The following is a 24,236-nucleotide window of genomic DNA, read 5'->3' as shown; positions in this document are numbered from 1 at the left end:
GCCAAACACAGTAAAATATGCTTAGCTGCTCGCTGTGGAGAGGGCTGAAGCAGTCCATTTGTGTGCTGTATGTTGTTGAATATACCACCCCCATACAGACTGGAGCAGCTTAACTTTCCCTGTCACATCACATCTTTGGCTTGAAGTTGGTGAAGCTGTTCCTTAAATATTCAGTATTGCCTTAAACCAGGCCTGTGTCACAACATGTGCATTACATAATTTTTTCAGTCTTTAAATCAAATGTATGTGGACCTTGCATTCAGAAATGGTGATGAACTGACAGCAGCAGTGATGGGCAAGTCCTGCTTCAGTTGTGGAAGGGATGAAATGTTGACAGCTACAGCGGCAGCTCCCTGCACACGGCGGTGCAGTGATAGATTCATGGGTCTTTTGCTAGCCAGCACGCAAGGCATGGCGTTTGCTCCGGGCTGGCAAGATCTAGCCTGGAGTTTCAGTGCTGGAGCTCTTCCCTGTCCTGACCCAGGGCTGCAAGGCCTAGGGCTTGATGCTGCCTTTGCTGCTCTCTAGAAGCCTGCCCTCCAGTTCTGGCTTCCCAGCTTTGGCAACAAAAATATCCTCAAATATCCCCCCACCTTGCTGGTTTTTTTTTTCGGGGGGGTGGGGGGTGGGGGGGTGGTTGTGTGTCTGCCCTGCATAACGTGATGTCTTTCTCTCCCTGGCTTTGCCAGCCGAGCAGTTTGTGCATTGTCTGGCTTGGCTTACATTGCATAAACTGTGGAAGTGTTTATTTGGTTTAAATTAAAAACAAAATAAAATTGACAAGGTCTTTTGTCAGGCAGATCGGCTCCCCAGTCTGTTCCTCAGATGGGTTGCAGGTGGTGGTACAGGGGTGAGAATGAGCACAGGGGACGGTGAGGAGGCAGGGATCCCCGCCGAGCCCTTGGGTTATGACGGCAAAGCCCTCAGGAGCCACATCCCTGGAGTTGCAAGATCGACTCAACTGCTGGGATTTTTATTTTTTATGGTTTTTTGAAAATGATGCACTCGGGAATTTATTGGCTTTCCAGATGCACTCGGTTGATATCTGAGACATATTTTCAGGGCCAAAACACGCTTCAGAAGAACCAGCAATGGTGTGAGCAGGTAACCTCCCATTGCAGATCTGAATACGGCTTTGAAGAGCAGAGATGGCTTAACACAAAGTGATGAAGGGAGCTTCCCTCTCTATGCTTGGCCACAAATTTAAGGTTGCCCTCAGTGTTCATATATACTGTGGCTTTTACAGCTGGCAAGGGGAGCAAATATAGATTGGGTCTCCCAGATGAGACTTGAGTTGGCTGACTGCTGGAGATCTGACTAGTGAGTCCCACCATGGAGCTGTTTTCATGTCCATGGCTTTGTGGAGTGCCTTGGACAGGATCACAGAGAATTTCAACTCTTGTTATATTTTTTGGAAGAAAACAGAGAAGCAAAATTATATTTAGCAAGAGTGAATAGAAGCAACAAAGAGTGGTAAAGATTGAAACAACACACGTGCATCTTGAACCAGATGTTGTACTGTGCTGCGTTTACAGAGTATGCATACGTATGTACTGCCATATAGTGTGTGCGTGCGCCTGCCAACTCCCTCTTCTTGACTTGGCACTGATCCTGGTGCACAGATATGCTAAGGCACAGTCTCTGCCCTGAAGAATTTGCACCATAACTGGATGTGGCTGGAGGAGGAAAAGGTCACCAGGGCATGCAGTGGTTTGTCCGAGGTTACACTATGGAGTAAAATGGAGAGCAGCATCTCCTGTCCTGCCTCCAGTGCTCTGCCTGTTGGGTACCAGGATCATAATGCAGCTTTTTATGTTTACTGTCTCCTGTGAAGCTCAATGCTTTATATAGGTATTGATTATTTAAGCCTTGAGTTGTCTCTGATAGAGGAATGTTAAAATAATTGTTAATATAGAAATTATTTGAATTTGAAATGTAACCAGAGATAATATAGCAAAGGCAAAAGCAAAATGTAAGTAAATCAGCTTTTGGTATAATGTAATTAAATGAGGGTTAAACATGAGAAACATTAATTCAGCTTTAGTAGTATGAATTGGTTTGGGTTTCTTAAGAAGCAGTTAAGGAAATGCAGAATGAAAGGGTGAACTCCTGGTCATATTGATGAAACAGGAACCCTGCCATTGATTTCAGCAAGGCTTGAGCTCCTCCAGCCTTGCATCAGCAGCGATGCTGAGCTGCCCGCCCTGCCGACGTCATTCCTGCTGCCACTTTCCCTCCTTACTCACCATGCAGCTTCCTCCAGCGATGGATGTGTCATCGAAGTCGCATCGCCCCAGTGCTCAGGGACGAATGGGGATAAAAGTAATGCTGCTTCCTGAATCTGGGCCTAAATTGCATCCTGATTTTTATTTGTTGTTTGGTACAGAAGTCAGAGGAGTTCTCTGGTGCCTGCTGTCTCAATTCACTGAAATAAGACTAGTCATGTGCTTAACTTTTACCACATGCTTTAGTGCCATAGTGGCTTGGGTCTGAAAAGGCTGAATTTAGTGCAACTCCTTTTTCTCTTCTTTTACTATTACTGTTAAACCTGAATGTTGCAGCCAGCACTTCTTCACAATTTTTTTGCCTTTTGAAGGAAAAAAGAGGAGATTTATTTTTTCCACAAGCAATGCTACTGCCAGTTAAATGGGCCTGTGCAAGGCTTGGCAGTGCATGTTTACTGTGCCAGAGTGGGCTGAGTGAAGGGGGTCCCCAACTTTCCTGCTGGTGCGGTTGCCTGCAGATAATTTTCTGCAGGACAGGAATCATCTCAGAGGCACATGTGTTTCTGCTGCAGACCTGATCCTTCAGGCTTTCCTCATGCACAGCTTCTCTCGGAAATTATGAGCATGCAAGGCTGCAAGATTGGTCCTGTCATGACAATTTCCTGGCAGAAAGAAAAGACAGAAACTATTTTTAAATGAAAGCTTTGAATCAGAGGAATATTGCAGAGTGCAGCAAAAAATTGTGTCAAAACCCTGAAATCATAGACTCAGCAGTTTTCTCATGCCAGTGGTTTTCTTCTCCTCATGGTTTTAAGGCTGTGTTTTCGGAGGACTGGGCTGAGCATTTTTCAGCAAGATGTTTCTATTCTCCCTGGTGCACGTTATCACAGCAGCAGTATCATTTTCTGTGCGAGTCAGGCTGGAGAGAGGTGATATGTTCACAGGGGTGGGACTTTGCAAAAAAACTTGTAGCTGTACCTTGCACACAGTCAAAATAGTTTTCCTTTAAGTTTGCCTAGAAGTTCATTATTCAGCCTTCACCCCCACCCCCTCCCCAGATTTGGTTTTATGTTCCTACCTCGGTGTACTTTTTCAACTTTTCCTTCCAAGTTTCAGTGCTCAGTGGAGGCTTGGGAAAAGCAAATAATGGAAAGCGTGTGACTTCTTAACACTGGAAAATCATGTCGTCTTTTCCCCATCACTTGCTTTTGTATAGCTTAAGAATGACCCAAAGGGCTCTTGTTCAGATTTTAATTTAAAACAAACCATCTGATTTGATCCGAGATCATTATTTCCCCCCAAAGCACTCTCAGAGTGATTTGAACATGTGAAAACAGGCAGTTTATAAACACAATTGTTTCCCTGCCTTTGATAGGGTGGTCACTAGTCAACAAATGTAAAATACACTGCCTCGGAGGGAGATACTTTAGTTAATTAGTTACAATCAGTACAGTGCTCAGAGGCTCGGTGCTGCTTGCCTGTATATTTGCCTGTTAATCTTGCTTGCTGGCTTTGCTGATTATGGTCCATATATTGTGGCTGGTTTCTCGTGTGCCCTGTGAGAAAGCGCCCAGAACCTTGTTGGCGCAGGAAAGGTGATGAGCATCTTCCTCCTGGGCCATTTTCTGTGCTCTGGAAACCTGAGGTGCTGGGTGAGCCTGCTTTGCAGGTTTTGCTCTTCTGCTGGCATGAAGTTTTCCAGGCCCAGCCTGTTCTTACAAATCGTAATTTCAGTTGCACATTTCCGATACTGTCTTTTTAGCAATTTTTTCTCCTTTTGTCTTTATTCATGTGTCCCTTCACATGCTTCTGCAGTGCTCTGTGCATTTTCTGACTGCCTCCTTCCTTGTTGCAAGGGGTTGCGTTTCCCCATCACTCTCTCTCTACACCCAGGAGCACACGGCATTTGGTGCCACTCTGCATCATTCCCAGTGGTCATTTTTGGGACTGTGGCGTTTTAACAGCCTCCAAGGACTGCCTTGTTAGGTACCTATGATCCTGGCCATGGCGTACTGGCTCTTCTGGTGATGCTGAGATGGGCCAGCCTGATGCTGCTGACACACTGTATCTGCAGAAACCCATCTCCCCTAGGCCTTCAGGGGCTTGTCTGCAGCCCAGGTGTGTCACACCACGCTGTGTAAACCACCAGGTGAAGTCTGACCTGGTGGTGAGCAGTGCACAAGATTCTGTTCTATCCTTTACTGTTTGCATATATGAGGTTAAATGGAAGGGAAAACCAACCTGGCAGCCAAAAAGCCTGTCATTCACCCAGCTTCTGGGTTTTTTTCCAGGCGACCTGGTGTCTCGAGCAATGCACCACCTCCAGCCCCTCAATGCCAAGCAACATGGGAATGGGACGCCGATGCACCAGAAGCAGGGATCGTTCTATTGGGAGCCAGAGGCTCTGTACACCCTCTGCTACTTCATGCACTGTCCACAGATGGAGTGGGAAAACCCCAACGTGGAGCCGTCAAAAGTCACGCTGCAGACCGAGAGGTAAGAGCCACTGCACGGTGCTTAATGTCATCCCGAAGACGTTTCATTAATAAATCAGCCTGGCTGGCTAATTGCTAATTACAGCTTATGCATGAGAGGCTGTGGAGCAGTCTGGTTTGGTTTAGGATCACCTCTCTGAAATCCGTTTCTCTCGCTGAAGCGCTGCGTGGCTGACCCATTATATATCAAAAGTGACACCCAGTGGCTACGTACAGCAAATTGGTTCCAGATGTGTATTCGGGAGAGATTTCCTTTTCCTTTCGTTGTTGCTCAGCTATTCTGTGTTTTGGAAAAGAAAATGAGAACTTCTATTTCTGGCCTAGCAGGTTTGGGTTTAAATGTGTTTTTTCTGTGCGTTAATAGGGCTCGACAGCTGTGATTGGGGAAGTGGAAAATGAATAGAGTAGTGTGTAGGAAGGACAGATCGTTAAAGCTGCTGGGCTCCAGCCGTGCCGAGTACCCGAGTGCAGGAGTAACTTTGGGGTTGCCCCAGCTGGGGACGTGGCAGGCTCTGGCTGTGCTGCTGTTGTCCCTGCTCCGGGGCAGGGGACACAAGCCTGAGGCCCCATCCTGACTCAGGGTCTGCCGTAAGGTGAGAAGGAGACAGCACTGGAGCCAGTGATGGGGTTACCAAATGCTGTCAGGCAGGGTGCCCAGTGCAGGGCAGCTCTGCACCTGGGCACTGCAGAAAGCAACTGGAGCAGTTTGCTGGTCAAGAAAACGGAGCCATCTCCAGTCAAAGCCCAGCAAACCCTCTCGTAACACAAATCTCCACTTGTGTGCTGAGACATGCTGTGCTATTTCCCTTCCATGCTCCTCACCAGCCCTAAACCAGGCTTCCCCAGTAGGGAGACAAGAGGAGTGGAAAGCGGTGGGTATCTGTTTTTAGGATGGGTATCGTGGTGATGTAAATGCAAGATGCTTTTTCAAGCTGGGCTCCACATTTACATCCCAGTGTTTATTGTGTTGTATGTGTGAGCCAAACTCTGATCTGCATGTGTGCCCCTAGAGTTGCGCTTATGGGGCTTGGTTATTGTTTCAGTATGAGGCCTGCATCTCAGAAAAGCAGCATTTGAGAACTTAATCGTATGTGTAATCGTAAATGGTATATAATATAGTATCTTCATGTAAATAATTTTATATTGATTCACAGAAGAGTATACAAGATGAAACTCTAGCATGAATGGTGTTACTGGGAATTCTGCCATTTGCCTTTGGATAGCATTTTCTTTCTTTTCACCATTGGGTCACTCCGTGAGCATGTTTGTTGCTTTTTGCTCGATTGTTTCAAAAGTATGAAAAAAACAGAAGGGCATTTTCTTCGTTTTGTAAATTATTTTTAACTTCATGATTTGTCATCCAGCCTTGTTATTGTGGAGGGCCTAGCTCATGTCCAAGAGTTGTTAGTATGCCAAAAAAATAACCAAAATTAGAAAATATCCTCACCTGATCTGCAGTCGCCATCTGTGGGAGTAATGCCACTGGAACTAGTAGGAACTTGAATAACGCTGAGGCTCTGGTTTTGTGAGATTGCTGTAGACTTCCCTGTTGAAAGTGCAAAGGGCAGGAATATTTGAAAAATCACTTTTAGCATTTGCTTTAATAGGTTTTTCTTCCTCTGAGGTTGACTTGATGCATGTTCTCTTCGTTAGAGCACTTGAAACACTGATTATTTAAAGCAATTGTTCTTCTTTGCTTTATTTTGAATACTCCATCTGGCAAGACATCTTCCTTTGGCAGGGCAGTTTAACAACTGTGGTGTGCGGTTAGGGCCAGAGCAAGTACTCAGTGTTATTGCCAAGAGCTTGTGGTCACTTTTGGAAGTTGCGAATACTCCTCCTGTTGCCTAATCAAACATGCGTTAGTACTTAGCACTAGAGTGGGAGTGATGGAGGGTTAAGCATGAGCCCAGATACTTGTATGGAGTTGTGCTCTGGAGCTTCATCAGCTGGACACAACCATCCTGTGCTGCCTGGGGAAGAGATCAGTGAAGCTCACTTCTCTTTAGTGCTCTGAGGAGCCTTCCTACCTATCTTTTTTTTTTTAACATGCAAGCATGGTTTGTGGTCCATGACTTATTTCTGGTGGTTTCAGTTTCCGTGATGGGTTTTTGTGTGTTGTGGGGGAGTGGGTTTGTTAAACATGACATTTTTATATGCAGAATATTTGCAAGCTTTGTGCCCTATCTACATGCTATATTCCCTCTCTTCTTCTCCAGCAGTGGCAATTGCTTTTGTGTTGAAAGAAGTCCAGAAGGAAGCAAAGAGATCCAGGAGTCTTTCCTCATCCTTGGCCTCTCTGTGTCCCTGCTGGTGCAGAGAAACCAGGACTGTGTGGATTGGATCTGGCTGTAGGCAGTATTTCCATGAAATGGGGGTTGTCCTTGGATGATGTGGAGCCAGCTTGGCTACTGCCTTGGCCTTCTCTTCTCTGACCATGCATGCCCAGGGTAGAGAGGGTTGCGGGATGCTGGCAGAGAGCTCCCCTGGAGCTTACAGTTGCTTATCTTTGCCTTATGGGGCTTTGTGGCCCCATTAAGAGCTGCTCCTGTCCTTCCCACCCATCTCCAGCCCACCTTGATTTTGGCTGAGTTAGGCAGCTGTAGAGGCTCTGCATGTCCTTCTGTGGGGGCTGGATACAGGAGGGAAGCCGGGATGGTGGCGGTCCTGCCTGGCTTAGCACTTTCCAGCACAGGAAGCGGTACCTCCCTCAAAGTCTTGGGGGATGCATAAAATGGGATGTTTACCTTTGAAGAAATCCAGGGCTTCGTTTCTAGGAAGTGTTTCTCTGTGTTTGCTCTTCATGGAGGTAAAGAAATGAGAATGCAGTGAGTTTTTAATAGTGTTTGTATAAAATAAAAGGGAAAAATTATTATACAGTGAAGCTCTTGTTGGGGGCACTACTTTTGTGGGAGCGGGAGGAGTTGGAAAGTGGCCAGGATTGGTCAGAAAACCCAGAAAAGAATCTCCACTTCTTAAATGCCAACAAACCCAACCATAAGATGGATGTGTGACCCCCTCACACCCCAAATCCATATTCTTTCAATCTTGTCACTTTGGAAGAAACCCTCTGATCTTTTGGCTATGTTGTTGACACAAACATGAGCCAGTCCTGCTGAGGTATCATGTAGATGGCTATTTTGGCAGGCATGGAGGTACAGGGAGGGGGTGGAGTGGACCTGTTTGTGGGGTCCCCCTTCCCTAATGCACCCAGCCAGGATGTGATGGAGGTGTTGCCTGCAAAAGCAGTGTTCCTCTGGCGCCTCCACCTGTGGGCGACTGTGGATTATTTAGGTTTGTTCATTCTTCTGCTTTCCTGGGAATTAAAAAAAAAAAGAAATTTTAGATGAGGCCACTGTTACCAAAATTTCTTTCTTGCTTGCTGCTTTTGTTTTAATAAAAGGATCTGTCCCATGGTTCTGTTTTGCTTTTCAGCCTCTATAACATTTCCAAAATTATTGCAAGTAATTTCTTAAGCACCGGAAAGCACAGAATCTGTAGTTGCAGATTTGTGTGATGGTTTTTTCCTTAAGTGGTTCCTTACCCACTTTTATCCACAGCTGTATTGACAAAGTCCTCATTACTTCCTAACTCTCCATGTTCCCCATTAACAACTCATTGAGAAGCGGCTGCTCAGCAGCTCAGCCGGGCCAGAACCAGCCATTAATTCAGCTCGCACGGCAGCAAAGTTCCTTCTCCAACGTTTCCTCTGCCGCTCAGCCTAGGAGGAGCATTAACTCCCTGTACCGCCCATCAGCCTTCAGCTTTTCCCTCAGGTCTTAATTGAGTTGATAGATACGTGTCTGGTTTTAACCTTTTCACTTTTCCTTTACTACTTTTCCCTGTATGTGGAGCACTCCCTTAGGAAATTCCCAAGGGCTATTGCTTGCTTTTTATTTTTCTGCCTGCCTTGCATGCACGCGCGCACACACACACAAATATACACGTTGCCTACACATGTGCAAATTGTAGGCTGTAGTCATTTGTAATTAATGGGTAGGGTTTGGGTTATCATCTGAATTTTGTTTCATGCTTGGTATAGTTATTAGTGTACCTGGCTAATCAATATGATACAATGCTCTTAATAGGAGGAATATTCCACTGCTGTAAAATAATATGAACTCATCCAAAGCACCTTTGTAACTGGTACAGCCATGTCTGTTGTACAGAATAATACTAGTAGAACAATTTCAGTAAGAAGGTAACTAGGGAAATGTGTCCCTGATTTAAATCAAGTGGTACAAACACCATGGGTAGGGCAGTCTCCAGCAAGGGCCAACAGAGAGAATGATGGGGAATGCTGATGAAGAACAGGTAAAGTGCTAGCACTGGCAATGTGGAAGTCCTGCTATGAAACCTGAATGAACCTTGCAGCGTGTATCTGAAGATACATGTTTGATGTGCTAGTATGGCATGGCCCTGTATAACCCTATATATTTATTTTTATCCACTGTTTAACTGTAAACTTTACATGATATAACTATGGCCTCGATGAACTTAAAAGTTAACAGCAGGGTTGATTTGACTGAGAATCACTGAAAAGAAATCACAAATCCATCCTCACATAAATCCTCTAGATTTGCATCCTAAATATCAAACTCCTCACTTTTTAAAAATCCTTCAGAAATGGTATTGGCAGCTGCCTGCAGCGTGTGAGATTGCACATTACAGGAAATAGTGCAGGTGGTATTCGTAGCTCAGCTGTCAGACGGTATACCCTTGCTGGGCTGCGTCTGTATCTAATTTATTAAGCTAGACTTACACTGTCCATAGGATGGCTATAGTATTTTTTAAAATAGAAAATATTGCGTGCTGCACTGCGAGAACAGTGCGTTACGCAGGCTGTTCTGCACCGCGCTCCCAGTGCTGGCGTCTCTTCAGGGATTTATGGCACAGCCAGTTGTGTCAAACTGGATGTTAACACTGCCTGTGAAATATTTCCCCATTGTGGTTGCTGGCCAAGTCATCACTTTGACTCAGTTGTGTATCAAGTTTCAGCCATTAATGTTTTTAATGCAGGAGATGCAACAGGGACAGTGCATTTGAATACTGGATGTGAGTTCAGAAACCATGACTTGGAGATGCCCTTGTGCAGACTCTGGAACGCTGATGTCTTGGTACACAAAAGCATAAGGGTAAACCCTCCCTCAGCCTAGGCAGGTCTCACTGAGACTTGTGTGACAGCAAAAGCAATTGATCCTTTGGCCTAAACATAATGTGGAATTGGCTTTTTCAGAGGCTGGCTTCTTGGATCACCCTTAGTTGGGCTTCTGGGGTGGCAGAGGAGCTGCCTAAGCATGGGGTAGCTGCATGGAGTAGCGTGGTGCATCAGTCGGCACTGCAGGGTCCCTGGGCAGGATTGGGGCTGACAGCTTTTGGAAGGCATCGAAAATATTTGCTCCTTCTGAAGACAGATAGTTTATGGTGTAAATATCAAATAAGATTTTCGCAGCCCAGAAACCCATCTGAAGTGTATGCTGAAAGCTGGAAAAACCATGCTTTTCTCTCCTCTAATAATGCTAAAAACGAACTAGTATTGCATATATGGTTTCAGCATGTGTTCTAAATGAAAACTGTCAGAACTGAGAATGGTTTTCTATTCATACATAAGGATTTTGTTTAAAAACCACCCATGAAAACATAAACATAAAACCAAAAAGTGAAAAGACATTTTCAGAATGTTAAAGTTGCTGACTCACATCTGCAAGCAGAAGCATCTCCCTACCTTTGTCTAGATAGGCTTTTCCTTTCAAAGGTACAGCTCCTAAGTGCTGTTAACTCTAAAATTGCACAAGCAGTTGGTAAGCAGCAGTGACCTTCATGCAGCACTTCAGCTGCTATTGCCACACAGGTTTGCACCACTCCTTTGCTGGAGTGAGTGAAGAAAACTAAACACCTACCTCAACAGCATCCTCCACAGTAGTTAAAGGATCCTGCAAAGAAATCATCCAATAATCGAACAATACAAAAGGTGTTTAAGTTATTAAAAAAAGGTCAGGTCTATACAGGTGTGTACACTTCACATCTGGTGAAACTGAGGGAGGGACAGCACGAGGTGGCTGTGGAAATTCAATCTGAATAGGATTAGCCCTCAGGAATTTCTTTGTTCCCATTGTGATGTAGACCATCAAGACAGTCTTTTCTGTAGCAGTTGATTTAATATATGCAGTGAGTGTGTGCATGTGATGGGGCAAGGACTCAGCATCTGAAGAAGAGCAATGTGAAGTGCCCCTGGAAATAGAGAGGCAGCTGTGCTGCACTTGAAACAACGATCTTTTCTCTGAGGACTGTGATTATTTGGAAAAATCTCTTGTGCATGTTTGATGAGCTCCTGGACCTGGAGCTCGCTGCAGGCTCTGCTGTCAACAAGGGGCTGGTGGCCTGTCCAGCGTTCGTGAGCCACAGCAGTAGAGGAGAGACTGAGCCTGGGTGAGGAGCATACAAAGGTGATGAGCATGCCATCGGGAAAGTGGATTAAATCTGTACGCCAAGTGCCAAGTGCCAAGTGACAGGCAAGAGTCCCTCGTTTGGGACTCCCATCGCCTGGCAAAAATTATTAGGGAGTCACTGGCCAGAGGAGAGCTCAGTAGGAGTCACCCCCATAGTGGGAACTGGGAGGAGAGAGCAAGATAGGACACGGCTTTCCTGGCAGGGGTGTCCCACCAAAAAGGTGAATTACTCTCTGCAGGGCAGAGGGAGCAGCTGGGGAGTGGGAGAACTGCTTTACCTGCTGGGAAATCAAGAAGAATGTGGGTGTATGTGGTACCCCTGCTTTTGATGGACTGGGCGGCAAGGTGGGCTGTGTAGTCATGGTCGGTGGGCAGCAGGGAGTCAGCATGCTGCAAAGGTGGTAGGAGTAGAGGAAAAACAGCGCCAGGTGGAGCTGGGATTTGTAGGAGTGCTGGCCCTAGTCTTTTGCAACTCCAGCATTACAGCAGGTGGTGTACAGAAAAGAGCTTCACTGGTCTCCTCACAGACCCACACAAAAATAATGAAGCATCCTAATGCATTTTACAGTCCATGTTTCTCAACAATTCCTCCTGTTTATGTACAGGTATATTGCCACTGATGATGAGCAGGATAATAATGATAATGATAATAATAATAAAAATGGTGATGCTGATGATGAAAAAGCATGAGCTATGGCATATGCATGACAGGACTTTTAATATCTCTGCATGCCAGCAAGCCAGGAAGGGAAATGTTGGGCAGCACAGAACTGCTGTGCCTGTCTCAGGAGGAGTGTGGGTTTGGGGCAAAAAGCAACATGACTGGAGTAGATTATGCCTTCTCCAATAACATTTGCTTTCTTGATGAGCTATTTTGTAATTCAGAGTGCTCCAGAGACACCAACCGCACAAAAATCGGGAGGTTTGAAGTCCGATCGGACATGGAGGGGTCATTGGCCCCGTTCTGGAGGGGAGGATGCGCAGGGAGAAGTGTGGGAGGCTGCTTGCCACATCTGAGGGCGATGTGGAGAAGGATGTATGATATCTGGGATGGGAGAGGAAGGTGAGCGGGTCATCCTTTGTGGGGGGGTTGCCAGCTGGGTATTGCCTGCGGATGTCTTCAAGGCACAGGAGCTCATAGGTCACTGAGCTGTCCTGAAATAGATGTGAGAGGGGTGCTGGGCAGCAGGAGGGAATGCTGCATGAAGGGAGGAACTGGGGATGGGAGGGTTTGTGGGGTGCTCATAATTCCCTTTTCTGTTCAAGTAGGGACCTGGGGAGGGCATGCTTCAAGAGGGTTCGGCTGTCCCCTTGCCAAGGAGCTGGGGGACAGTGTCCAGAAGAGTCCAACCCTTTGGGATCTGCTTTTTGCTGGCCTCTCTACCCCCCCACCCCCCACCCCCCCCCTCCCACCCCTAGCTCTTTTCCATGTGATGGAGATTGGTCCGTGCAGAGAGACCTCTCCCTGCATCCTGATCTGGCATGTTTTTCCCCTTAGATAGTAAAAGCCTGTGCTGAAAACCTTCTTCTGGGGGGAACATTATTTAAGCTTGTGTTTAACTTTGAACTGCAGTGAATTAAAGAGAATGGGAGCACACATTTAAAGTTGAGCACAGGTACTGAGGTGTGCTGGAGATGGTCAGAGTGTTCATTGACCTGCACCCCAGTAAGGTGCTTCTGCAGCACTCAGACTGCTCCTGACTTTCCTTCAGGCAGAGTCAAGCCCAGCATGTTCCAACCATGGTTAGGTTAATTTAATTAAAACACACACTTCCAAAGCATATAGCTAGGTGACTTACCTGCTACGTATTTGCTCTGGAATACAAAAGTACTAAACCCTGTTGGTTCTTACCTGCTTTTGTACCAGAGATAAATCAATGTATATGCTAGTGATGTGATGCATTCACCTAACCCGTTTTCATTTGGTGTCATTTGAAAAATGAAATATTTTTTACTGATGTCACGTTGTCTTATTGGTTGTCACACCCCTATAACTTTGTGTTCCTTTTTTTTCTTTGGCACACAAATGGTATTTAAAAAAAAAAAGTCCCCTTCACATGGTGCATACACTCTTGAAGGGTATTTTTAACCTCTTGTGCTCAGCCATATTTGGTTCTTTTCTCAAAATATAAATGGCCTGACATGCTCAGATATGCAGTGATGATTTTTTTTTTTCCCCCTGGAAAAAGTAATGTAATATATTGTGAGCAAACTTCACATCCTCATGTAGGGACTGAAATTGGCCTTTAGAGAAAATCCTCCAGCTTCCACATAACACCAATTCTCTTCCCTTTTGGGATTTATTGCACCAAACAGCCACATTCATTTTTATTTCTCTGCTGAAGTTTGCAAGACCAGGAAAGAAAAAAAAAAAAATAAGAAAAAAAAATGCAATTTTATAGTGCAGTTATCACAGTTCCTGTAAATAATTTTATTTGGTCTGCTCCTTACTGTGGTGGGACGGATTTTGTGCTGGGTGAGTTTCTGACCTGTACAAGAGGAGGAGAAAGCGTGAACCCCGAAGTCCCCTGTTCAGACACAGCCCTCTGCTTTTCTGTTTGCCCAGCAAATGTTACAGGAATGCGCTGTACAAGCCAATCTTAATTTCTCTGATACAGACCTTCTTCACTCATGCAAACCATAGCCTAGAATTGTTTCCCTTTAATTGTTTCCCTAACACCCAAGTTTCATGGGTAACTGTATGCATGTTTACACTTCCAGTGTGATTTGCAGCTCCCTTTCCGCTGTTTGCTCAGCAAGTGATGAAAACAGCTCCCACTGATCACTTGTCTCCAGCTACTTAACACTGTGAGAGCAGGTCCCTTCTGCTCCGAGGACACATGTGTGAGGTGATCTGGGAAGCAGGTCACCTTCCAGGACAGATAACACCCCTGCTTCTCCCCTCTCTCTACTCTGACTGCTGCCACCGTTGTGACAAATGAGCTGGGTTACAGAAATCGTTTCACAGGAGCTGTGGGAGAAGAAATTCTGTCCTTATCTGCCTCCTTATGTGGCTGCGGCAGGTCTGGGGAGAGCAAAAAGCCTTGGAAACAAATGCAGCCTGGTCTTGAGGCAATGCCGATGTGTTTGAATAGAATAATGATGAAAGTGGTAAGTCAGCCAAAGATGTCATATTTCAAAAGGAGGTTGTTCATTTAAGCGCCTGTGAGATTTGGGAACCCAGCGTCCTGTGGAAAGTTAGTGGCCTCAGGGCTTCTCTGTCCTTTGGCGCTTTTGAGATATCTCATCCCTCCTCAAGAATATTAATATCAGAGCTATGTAAAGTCAAGTCTTCAAAAGAGAAATAAATGGGCTATAAATAGGGGAAGGATACTCCAGAATCAACATCTTCTTAAATAGTTTTTCTCAGGGTAGATCCTTTTGAGGTAGTGTTATATGTTTAAAATGTGAAGTATTTGCCTACTGGGCACCTAATCCAGACCTTTTACCTTCCCCCCCCCTCCCCACCCCCGAAAAGGGACCACAGAAGGAAAGGCAAGTAAGGCAAAGCAATATTGAATGAAAAGTGGCAGGAGAAGGGAAGGGAGCAGTAGAGGATGCTGCTGCTCTCATAGGAACATTTCCAGTATTAGAATGATATACTGAGCTAATAAATGGAGGGGATATACAGTTAAAGAGGAGGGGAAAGGGACCCACATAGGAAATGAGGCAGAAGAAGAAGGTTCAGAAGAGGAAGGCAAGAGAAGGTTAATTATGGACAGACCTTGAAGACAGTAGTCATTTACAAATCATATCTTTTTTTTTTTTTTCCTTTGGTTAATATTGTAGCACTCTGTTAGCATCCCTTAGCCATGGTATTTACTTTACAGTGGGGATGAAACAGTCTCACTGTGTCTAAATAGTTTTCAGCAGTCCTGTCTAAACACAGGACTTTCAGCATAGTTTTCAAGTAGCTCTTGGACAGATTTACTATTTTTTAATGATTTTACATTAAAAATATACATATAAACTTTTTAGAATTTATACATGCAGATAAATTTTTTAGAATTTTATAGTATATTGTTATAAAGAGAGATTTCTTCTACCCTTCCTCATCCCTTCCCCACATAGACTTTGTCTCCTGTGTACAGATGTGGAGGAGACACCCAGTTTGGACACCCCGGCTAGATCATGAAGCAGACACAAAACCCTGATGAGGACAGGAGGTCAGATCCTACCCTTGATCTAACAGGCAGCAACCTTCCAAGGTGTTCAGCTGAGGATATTTTATTATTTTTGTGTCCAGACTAGGACTTGAAGATATGGTTCTCATTTAAGGTTCGTCATTTCTCTCTTGGTTCCCAAATAATTTCTAGCGTAGCTGGAGCAAACTGTATGCTTCATCTGAGGCTTGGGCAGCTCTTGCATGGACATGGGGCCATCCAGGTCTTGTAGAGTGAAGGACCATATCTCTGATATTGTCCACACTTTGCTCAAGTCGGGGCTGTGGCCCAGGGTCTCACCATTCAGTTTGGGGATCGGTTTTGTGTATTTTTGCTTAAGTGACAGAACAGATGGTACCCAAAGGTGTAGAGGTTTGATACCACTAAAAGCAAAATGAAGCAGTCTGGTTTCTGATGCTGCTTACAGATAACCTCCACAATACAGTGGGATCAGCTCCAAAGGTCCCTGCTTTCAGCCCTGAGCATGAGGTGCACGCTGCATCAATGGGAGATGCTGGAGACCTCCTTGGGGCATCACCTCTCCATCCCTGGCATCCCCTGGGTGGGGGATCCCCTCTCTTTGCCCTGTCCCTATTGCAATGTGGTTGGGGAGTGTACCCAGCCTGGCACGTCAACCATAGCAGGATGTGGTCCTGTGCCAGGCTCCTGCCCTCTTTTCGGGATACACTGTGCAAAGGATGAGGGGGAGGCAGGGCTTGCCAGGCGGGTGCACTGACCTCATAGGAGCCCCAGAAATGAGCATGGCTCATATATCTCACTCTTCAAATAACCCTGCTCCAGAGACAGGGTGAGACATCTTGATTCAGACCTGCTTGAAATTTGCTGAGCCAGTTTGCTCTCCCATGCTTTAATTTTTCTCTTTTCCTTCTCTCTCTCTCTATATATATTTTCACACACATATATACATGCACACACACATCCCCCTGCCCCCTTTCTCTGTATACCTGTTATTTTGATGCTAGTGTACTGTAGCATTCATGTCTGTGTGCTTTCCCAGGCCATTCATTGTGCTGCCTCCCCTGATGGAGTGGATACGGGTTGCCGTGGCTCACGCGGGGCACCGTCGCAGTTTCTCGGTGGACAGCGATGACGTACGGCAGGCAGCGAGGCTCCTACTGCCGGGAGTTGACTGCGAACCTCGACAGTTAAAGTAAGTCCATAAAAAAAATCGGTTGCTTTGTGCAAAATGTGTCTCTCTTTCCTGGTGACAGTGAGCGAGCAGGCAGGCAGAGGGCTCTGTTAATGCCTTGAGAGGTGCATGGATGCTCGGGCTCGTCGCTGTGTGCGTTGCAAAATCGGCTCCTGGTATTTGCTCACATCCGTGGATAAGCTGTTTGCATGGTAATGGGTGCCTGAATATCTCACAGCTGGATCGAGCCCGAAATTTGCTCATCAGAGCTCATATAGTGGTGGTTTTTTCTCTTACTATTAGGTTCTGCTTGCTAATGATGGGCTGAAATCTTCTGCTAATTGTCTGCTTCACGTTGCTTTGATATGAAATACTGAAATGTAATTGGCAGGGCTGCAGATATTTTTCACTGCTTTGTTTTCAGCATTAATGCTTAAAGGGCACATTTAAACTTATAGGTAAGACTACCTCTTGCAGTAAAATTGTGTTTTTCATGCTAATGTCCGTGCAAATTAGTTATAAATGTCAGCCTAGATAATTTGACTTTTTCATGTATCAAATGTGACCTTTTGGTTTTCTAATGAAGTCTTAAAGTATTTATTGCCAGGATATTTTTTTAGTGTCTGTTTTGCCTTACTAGTATGTACATGTATAAAAGCATGATCTAGGACTATTCTGGAGTCAAGAATGTATTTGGTTTTGATTTTCATATGAAAAGACATTCTGCATCTGCCAACGTAGAAATTACTCACTGCTATTGCTTCACAAATCTGTACATAAAATCCAATTTTAAGCAGTCTGCTTCTTCATACAGCAATAGGTGCATTCTTTCCTGCAACAGAGAAAGCAGGTTTCATCTGTATGATTAGCTGTGACTACCTGCATCAGAGCAGCTGCCTTCTGTTGACTCTGGCCTTGACATTCTCTTTCACCAGAGAGTATAATACTTCACTTTGAGATCTGCATAGGCTTTTTATAGTCACAGCTATTCAGTATTTAATCGAAGAAATATATTGAATTTCAAAAGCGAAATCTTGAGTGTTTCAGATTTCAAATCTTGGCTGTAATTGTTTCCCTTTGGTGTGACCATCTTGGCCCTCATTTCTAGAAGCATAGCGTTTTGCATCCCTACTGAAATGTCAGGACTTCTAGATACTACGCACTTTCTGAAGACCTAGCACTTGGTTTTGAAAAGGCACAATTAATTTAATACTTCTTCCAGTATTTAGGTAGGATTGCAAAATAAGGCAATAGTGTTTCTACTCTACATCCTCTGTCATAAAAATTAAGGTAGATACAATTAAATATCTGTGGATTAAAAACCCACAATATACAATTGTTAAAGCTGTATTTTCTCCGTGTGTGTGTTTATATATATATATATATATATATATGCCATCAACTTTTAGACTGTTTTCCAGGAGTTTCAAAATCATTTGAAGTTGGGGAGAGTTGTATATGCTGCAGAAGAATTTATTAGTTATGAGTAACAAATGAGCACTTAGTTTAAAGTTACCATCAGGAGTACATTTCATAACGAGTAGAAGTGATTGCTGTTGTCCTTGCTTGTCTTGCAAGCGGGAACAAGCCTGAAGAGTGCAGCCTGGGATTAATCGGGTGGGAATGAAAAGAGAAATCATTCCTGAGACAAATTCTGGATTTTAGAGAGACCAGACTTTGTGATGTGCCCTGTTTTGACTGCGGGGGCCTGATTCACCCACTGATGTCCCAAAATGACAATCTCACTCTACTGTGCTGGCAGAGGTCTGTAAATGAGTGTCCGCGTACTTCAGTTTTTATTTTAAGGTCTGTGCCTGCTGCCAGCATGGTGCAGCAGGTTCTTTGCGTAGCTGCAAATCAGACCTTGGCTGCCTGTAATTCTGAGATGAAAGGAAGGACTGAGTTTTTCTGAAGAATAATGTGAGGCACCAGGATGTTAATTCTAAATCTTGTAATTTTTTATTTGTATTCAGTGCAGACCCTCAGCCGTTCTCATTTCCACTAAATCAAGTGCCACCCTTTCATGCCTTCCTGTTAGAGAGGGAGCGTTTCCAACTATCAGCTCCTCAGCAAGCATCGATTTCATAAATGCGAACACTGGGAGGGGGGGAAAATACAACAACTTTGCAGGGGATGGCTGTTGAAATAAGCTGTGTGACGGATGACAGTTGGAGGATTTTAAATGCAGTTAGCTTGATATATTTTGTGACTTTTATAGAAATGGCTTAATAAGTAGAAGCTTGAAACTGGCTCAATTTCTAGGCTTTTCTTAGTAGACTTCTTTAGTCTCTATAATATAGAGGCCTGACACCAAAAGTTCTCAGGGTCCCATGTGATACTGCATCTTTCCACGGTGTTGATTCAGAACCTGTCATTGCAGATGCATAAAACAAAATCAGCTTCTATGCTGGAAAAACACACATATGGGGAGAGGGGAAGATTGGCAGGATCTCAAAGGCTATGAAGTTCAGGATCAGTGTGGATAGAAACCAAATGTTCAGTTTCTTATCTGAACTACAGCATGGAGGTCTCTCAGCAGATTGCTGTGACACTTCCCAGCACAATCACATACTCCCAGCAGTGAGGTTCCCGATACGTGGCTTTGTAAATCATCTCTGCTTTCTTCCTGCCTTTCATTCCAGTACTTACTCTCTTTCTCCCCTCTTCTGATCCTTTTTTTAAAAATCCATTGCCTTAATTTCTTGAAATGTTTTCATCTCCTGAAAGAGGAGCTGCTCTTGCTCTGGATAGAGGAGTGAGGGAAGTTAGAATCAGGCAGGAGCTGGCTGTATCCTTTCTGATCTCTTTTCATTTTACAGCAGCAGGCATTCCAGAAAGTTTCTTCCCTTTCCCCAGCCTTGGGAGATGAGCAGGGATATAAATGTTCACCTTTCCCCAGGAGTGGAAGCTTTAGATAGGTGGCTACTTGTCTCCACCTTTTGCAAGGAGGTAGGTTTCACAGATAGATTGAGTGCTGAGTGTCCAAAATATTCTTTGTCATAGTGGGAGACCAGACTTACATGAAACCTCACCTGTACCCAGGCCCTCTTGGGCAACCTGGGGCAGCTGGACGTAGCCAGTAGAGAACTGTGTGCAAAGTAGCTCTCTGCTGGCATAAATCTGGTGAAGGTGGGTGCTCTGCTACCTGCTCTAGTCCTTTGATTAATGAAGGCATCAGGGTTGAAGGTAATTTGTTTCCAGAAAGAAATTAGTGGTAAAAACTGTGTTTACCTGCCTTTCTCTTCCAGTAAGGTAGCATCACTTCTCAGTCTGCACTGGGTCTGCCTGGCTGCAAACAGATGCCACTGGTTTTGGCTGCTCCTCATCATTACATGTGCAAGGGGTCCCTTTTCCCTTGCTCTACCTCAACACAAGAAGCTCTTTGCATGTCTTTCCTTCCTCTGTTCTTTGGGACATTTGTTTGAAACAAAGAAACCCCAGTGTGTTAGGCCTGGGGAGGGGGGTGGGATTGCTACTGGATGACTACATCAGGGGTCTGGACACTGACAGCAGAGAAACAGAGCAAGGTAGGAGTATCCCATATTGCTCAGCACAGAATCTGCCGTGCTTTTTATTGGGGTCAGTGGCTTAATTTCTGGTTGGAGTGTATCATGGAACCCTGGAGGCTGTAAAGAAGCTGGACAAACTGACCTGAGACCGGTGGTAATGTCATGTGAAGGACTGTTGCTTGGTCACTTTTGTACCTGACTGGATAAGGGCTATTTTCTGGCAAGTTAGAGGTTAAAAGAAGGATATAGTCGTGTGTGTGTGTGCATGTTAATGCTGATATCCAGAAGCAGCAAACATTGAAGAAAAATCCACACAGAGATGTGAGTACAATTCCCTTCTACCAAGGGCCATCTCCATGTGTTATTTGAAGTATTTTCTTCTACCCTCAGCATTGCCTCAGACCTCTTTGATTCCAAGTCGTCCTGTCTGATTTTTCTGGGAAAGCTGATTATCCTGGGTGTTTATGGGGCTGGCAAGCAGCCTCCCCACCCCTGAGAAGGGATCTGGGCTCTGCTGAAGGGAATCAGATGGACGGCATCTCCACTCCTGGTACTTCCAGTGATGCAGGAGGAGTCATTTTGGGAGATGCCAGCTTGCACTGTCTGAGGATGGAGTTCTGGCTCCTGAACCCGAAACATCCCAGCTGGATATCTGATCCCCAGATTGGCTGGGGAAGGAATGCCCTGCAGGGTTGCTGACTTAGCCCATGTCAAGGGACCTTTGTGGTGTCTGAATGAAGAGGAACACCAAATGTGTCCCCATGGCACCAAGATCCTTCAGAAGTGTTGCCCATGAGAATGGGCGTTTCTCTGCAGCCATGAAGGTGTCTGGAAGCCCTCTCATGCTCATTAGTCCCCTTTTCCCTTGCCCAGCAGGCTGCAAAGCTCCTGGCTGGGATTTGGAGGAGAAGCAGAGTTTAGTCATCTTGAGGAGTGGTTTCTTCTTATGCATAGATGAAAAGCCCTTCTTTCTCTTGTATGGTGGAGAAATGAGAATGCCCTGTGGCATTCATTACTGTCCACCATAACCACGCACTGGAGGCAAGTGCCACGCTGTCGCAGGAGGAGCCCAGGGCAATTCTGTAAAGAGGTCTGCAGTCCTTTTTGGCAGCTGTACCCAAAGGGCAGCAATGGGAAATGGCATTTTTGCTGTCAGGATCCTCATGAGTGGAGTCCCACAGGGATCTGTCTTCTTGCCCTGTCCCCCTGTGGAGACCCCTTGGGCTCTGATATCACCAGGGTGCCCGTGAGAAGCATCGCAGTCCCTGTTTTGCAGTCCCTGGTTGTTGGGGGGATGCTGGAGAACAGAGCTAGGCAGCACAGTTTGCATGCCGAGCCCACTGATGTGGTCAGAGCCCCTGCTTACATTCCAGTCAAATTTAGTTGGAGGTGGCAGCATCGCTGTCAGTCAAGGCAGAGCTGGTGAGAGCAGGACCTGGTGTGATAGGGCTTGTGCCTGTGCACAGATGGAGAGCCATAATTTGATCCCCTTTAATCACTTACTCATACACTTCAGCAGCGTTTTGGAGTTATGGCTGGGTTCTTGAAGGATGCTGGGCTCATGTATAGTCAACGCAGCAAATATCCCTCTTCTTCTCTGCCTGGCTGTGAGTCTGGGCCCTATCTCTGCTCCTGACCATGGTCATGCACATTTTTCTGTTCTGGGATGCAGAGGTGAAATTGGTATCCGTAAGTCCTAGCCTTGAGGAGTCATCTGTGAGGGGTGTGCATCAGTGCCAACAGAGGCCATCACCCAAGAACTTAAGTGAATACTTGGCCTCTGGTTTTGGGAAGAAAATCCCGAGGGAATAGGAAAAATAAATAATAGCAACAAGGTTATGAAAATGCAAAAACAGTATTCAAAAGGAGAGCAAATTATGCAGCTTAATGCACTCAAATTCGGGTGACCAGATAACATCTGTCCCAGTGATGAGAAAGAGCTGCCTCACAAAATCAGGGGGTCAGAGGGAAATAGTTTTGACAAAGCCCAGAATGGTGCCATAACTCTAAGGACTAATAATAGTAATGCCCAACATTTGAAAAGGATGAAAAACGATCTGAGGAAAATTCCAGGCTGTTAGTGCGAGGCCTTCGAATGTTTTTTCAAGCAAAGACTGATTAAAGACATGTTGTTGAGGGAAAAATGGGATAAAATGTGACACAGATTTTCTAAAGATAGATCTTGCCAGACTAATCTAATAGCTTTTTGATAAGATAACTGATTTTCTACCCCAAGGAAATTCAGTAGATTTCATCTATTTGGACTTGAGTGAATGATTTGATGCAGTCCATGCAGGGAACTATTAAGACAGAGAAGATGGGGGTTAGTAAAGGAATTGGAAAGTGAGCAGTGGCTGGCTTCAAGAGAGGTGTCAAGAGCTGGGCTGGCTGTGATGGGGTTACAAGCAGAGATCTTCAGCTCTCACTCTTAAGAACTGGTGCTTTTTAATTTTCAGAAAGGGTTTTGGCACAAAGCTTAGCAGTGTGCTCATGAAGTTAAAATTTGCTGATGCCATGATGCTGAGAGGCATTGTCCTCACAGAGGAAGTTTGGGAAATCATCCAGGAAAAAGTAGATGACCTTGAGTGCTGGGACAAAAGAAATGGAATGAAATGCAGTTTTCCACAAATGGAAGGCAAACACATGGAAGTTAATTACAAAAATACATACTGCGGTGTATTTGTAACATATACTGCATATATAGTGTCTAATATATACTGTATTGGGAACTGAGCCTTGGAAAGGTGGTGGTAGACTGTAGAGCAGTATTTAATCTCAGAAAGATTGTAAACCACAAAAGTGGATTTTTCCTCAGCCATGAAAAACACAAATGCATTTTGAGGCTGCATCAGGAGAAATATTTCCAATGCAAGAGGGAAATATTGGTGCCTCTGTACGTGAAAGTGGTAGGAAGTGATGCAGAATTGCAAATCCTCTGTCTGGGTCAAGAAAATATTCACATTGGACTGGGTAGAGAGAAATGGGCTGGAGTAGTTTGAGTTTTGACAAAATGTTCTCATGGAGGAAGACTAGAAGAAAGGGGCTTATTCAGCTGAGCAAAGTGGATGCTGAGGGAATATGTGACTATTCTTCAGAAATACATCAGGAGTAAACACCACAAAAGGAAAAATGCACTATTTAGAGGGCAGCACGGACACAGGAATATGAGAATATTAACAAGTCGTAAGTAAGTTCAAACTGGAAGTATAGGTGGATCCAAGCCTTGCTGCAGCATAGGACTGGGTTTATCAACCCTCCAGTCCCATATGTCTGGCAGCCGCTGCCCTGTCGCAGCCTCACCCAGGGATCCAAGTTGCATTCACAGCTCTGATCCAGAAAGATCTCTGGGCAGATGCAGTGTCTGAGTGCCTTTGAAAACCTGTCGTAATTTCCAATTAGTCTTGGCCTGAGAATACCTAAGTCTGCTTTTATGTCTGGGACCATCCCTTTTAATGAAGGCTCTCTAGGAAAATAGCATTATCAACCTCAAGAGTGAAGCTTATTTAACATGAGAGCATCCTTGGCTCATTCTAGACTGTTTTCTTAAGACTGTGTAAAGTGAAAGATACAACAACATAAAGGGAAGATGTTCTTTCAGAGCAGTCTATACCATTTGCTGTGTCATCTTAATACTATACCACACATACGCAATTCTAACTGGAAAGTGAAAGAGGAAGAGTTGCATTTAATGTTTTATTTATGGAAATCCTGTGCTTGTACTAGAGCATGAAAATATAAATTGACTTACAAATAGAGATTTGAAGGCCAAAAAATATTTCCACTGCTCTTCACTATCTTAAAATGTACTCTGGAGAGAGAGAGAGAGTACAAAACTGCTCAGAAATTCTGCTGTTTAATTAGATGCGGCCACTTTTAAGTAGGGACACCTGATGTTTGTCTAGCTCTTTGAATGTCCTTCTTCTTTCCACAAATTTTCACTAATCCTTTAACACCGGCCATGGCTATTGCCATAATTCGACACAAAAATGCCAAACGAGCGAGCAGTAGCAAACAAGCTACGTGACAAAATCCAGCAGTCCCTTGGGGCAGATGGTGACAGTGGATGAAGGAGATTTTATTACTTAAAAGGTAGAGCACGGGTTTCCTGAGGTGAATCTCAACCTCTCCTGCCAACCTGCTGCTTGAAGACAACAATAATAAGAAAAAATTATTGAAGGGGAGGCCATGTCCTCATGTTCTCCTTCACTTTAGTCAGAACACACTTGTCTTTTTACAGACTTTAGG

General features: G+C 44.8%; 1 protein-coding gene across 6 annotated transcripts in view; it reads left to right on the top strand.

Annotated features, from left to right (window-relative positions):
- ABTB3 (ankyrin repeat and BTB domain containing 3) overlaps window positions 1-24,236 on the top strand; it is a 181,778-nt gene that overhangs the window by 114,638 nt on the left and 42,904 nt on the right. For all 6 annotated transcript variants that reach the window (XM_074901247.1, XM_074901248.1, XM_074901246.1 and 3 more), the window contains 2 exons: window positions 4,517-4,721; window positions 16,351-16,503. In XM_074901247.1, the coding sequence (XP_074757348.1) occupies window positions 4,517-4,721; window positions 16,351-16,503 (358 nt within the window). The remainder of the gene's footprint in view (window positions 1-4,516; window positions 4,722-16,350; window positions 16,504-24,236) is intronic.

This window comes from Athene noctua, chromosome 3, assembly GCF_965140245.1.
Source record: "Athene noctua chromosome 3, bAthNoc1.hap1.1, whole genome shotgun sequence".
In the NCBI taxonomy this organism is placed as follows: domain Eukaryota; kingdom Metazoa; phylum Chordata; class Aves; order Strigiformes; family Strigidae; genus Athene; species Athene noctua.
The sequence above is the reverse complement of the archived record's forward strand: the minus strand, read 5'-3'. Positions and strand labels throughout refer to the sequence as shown.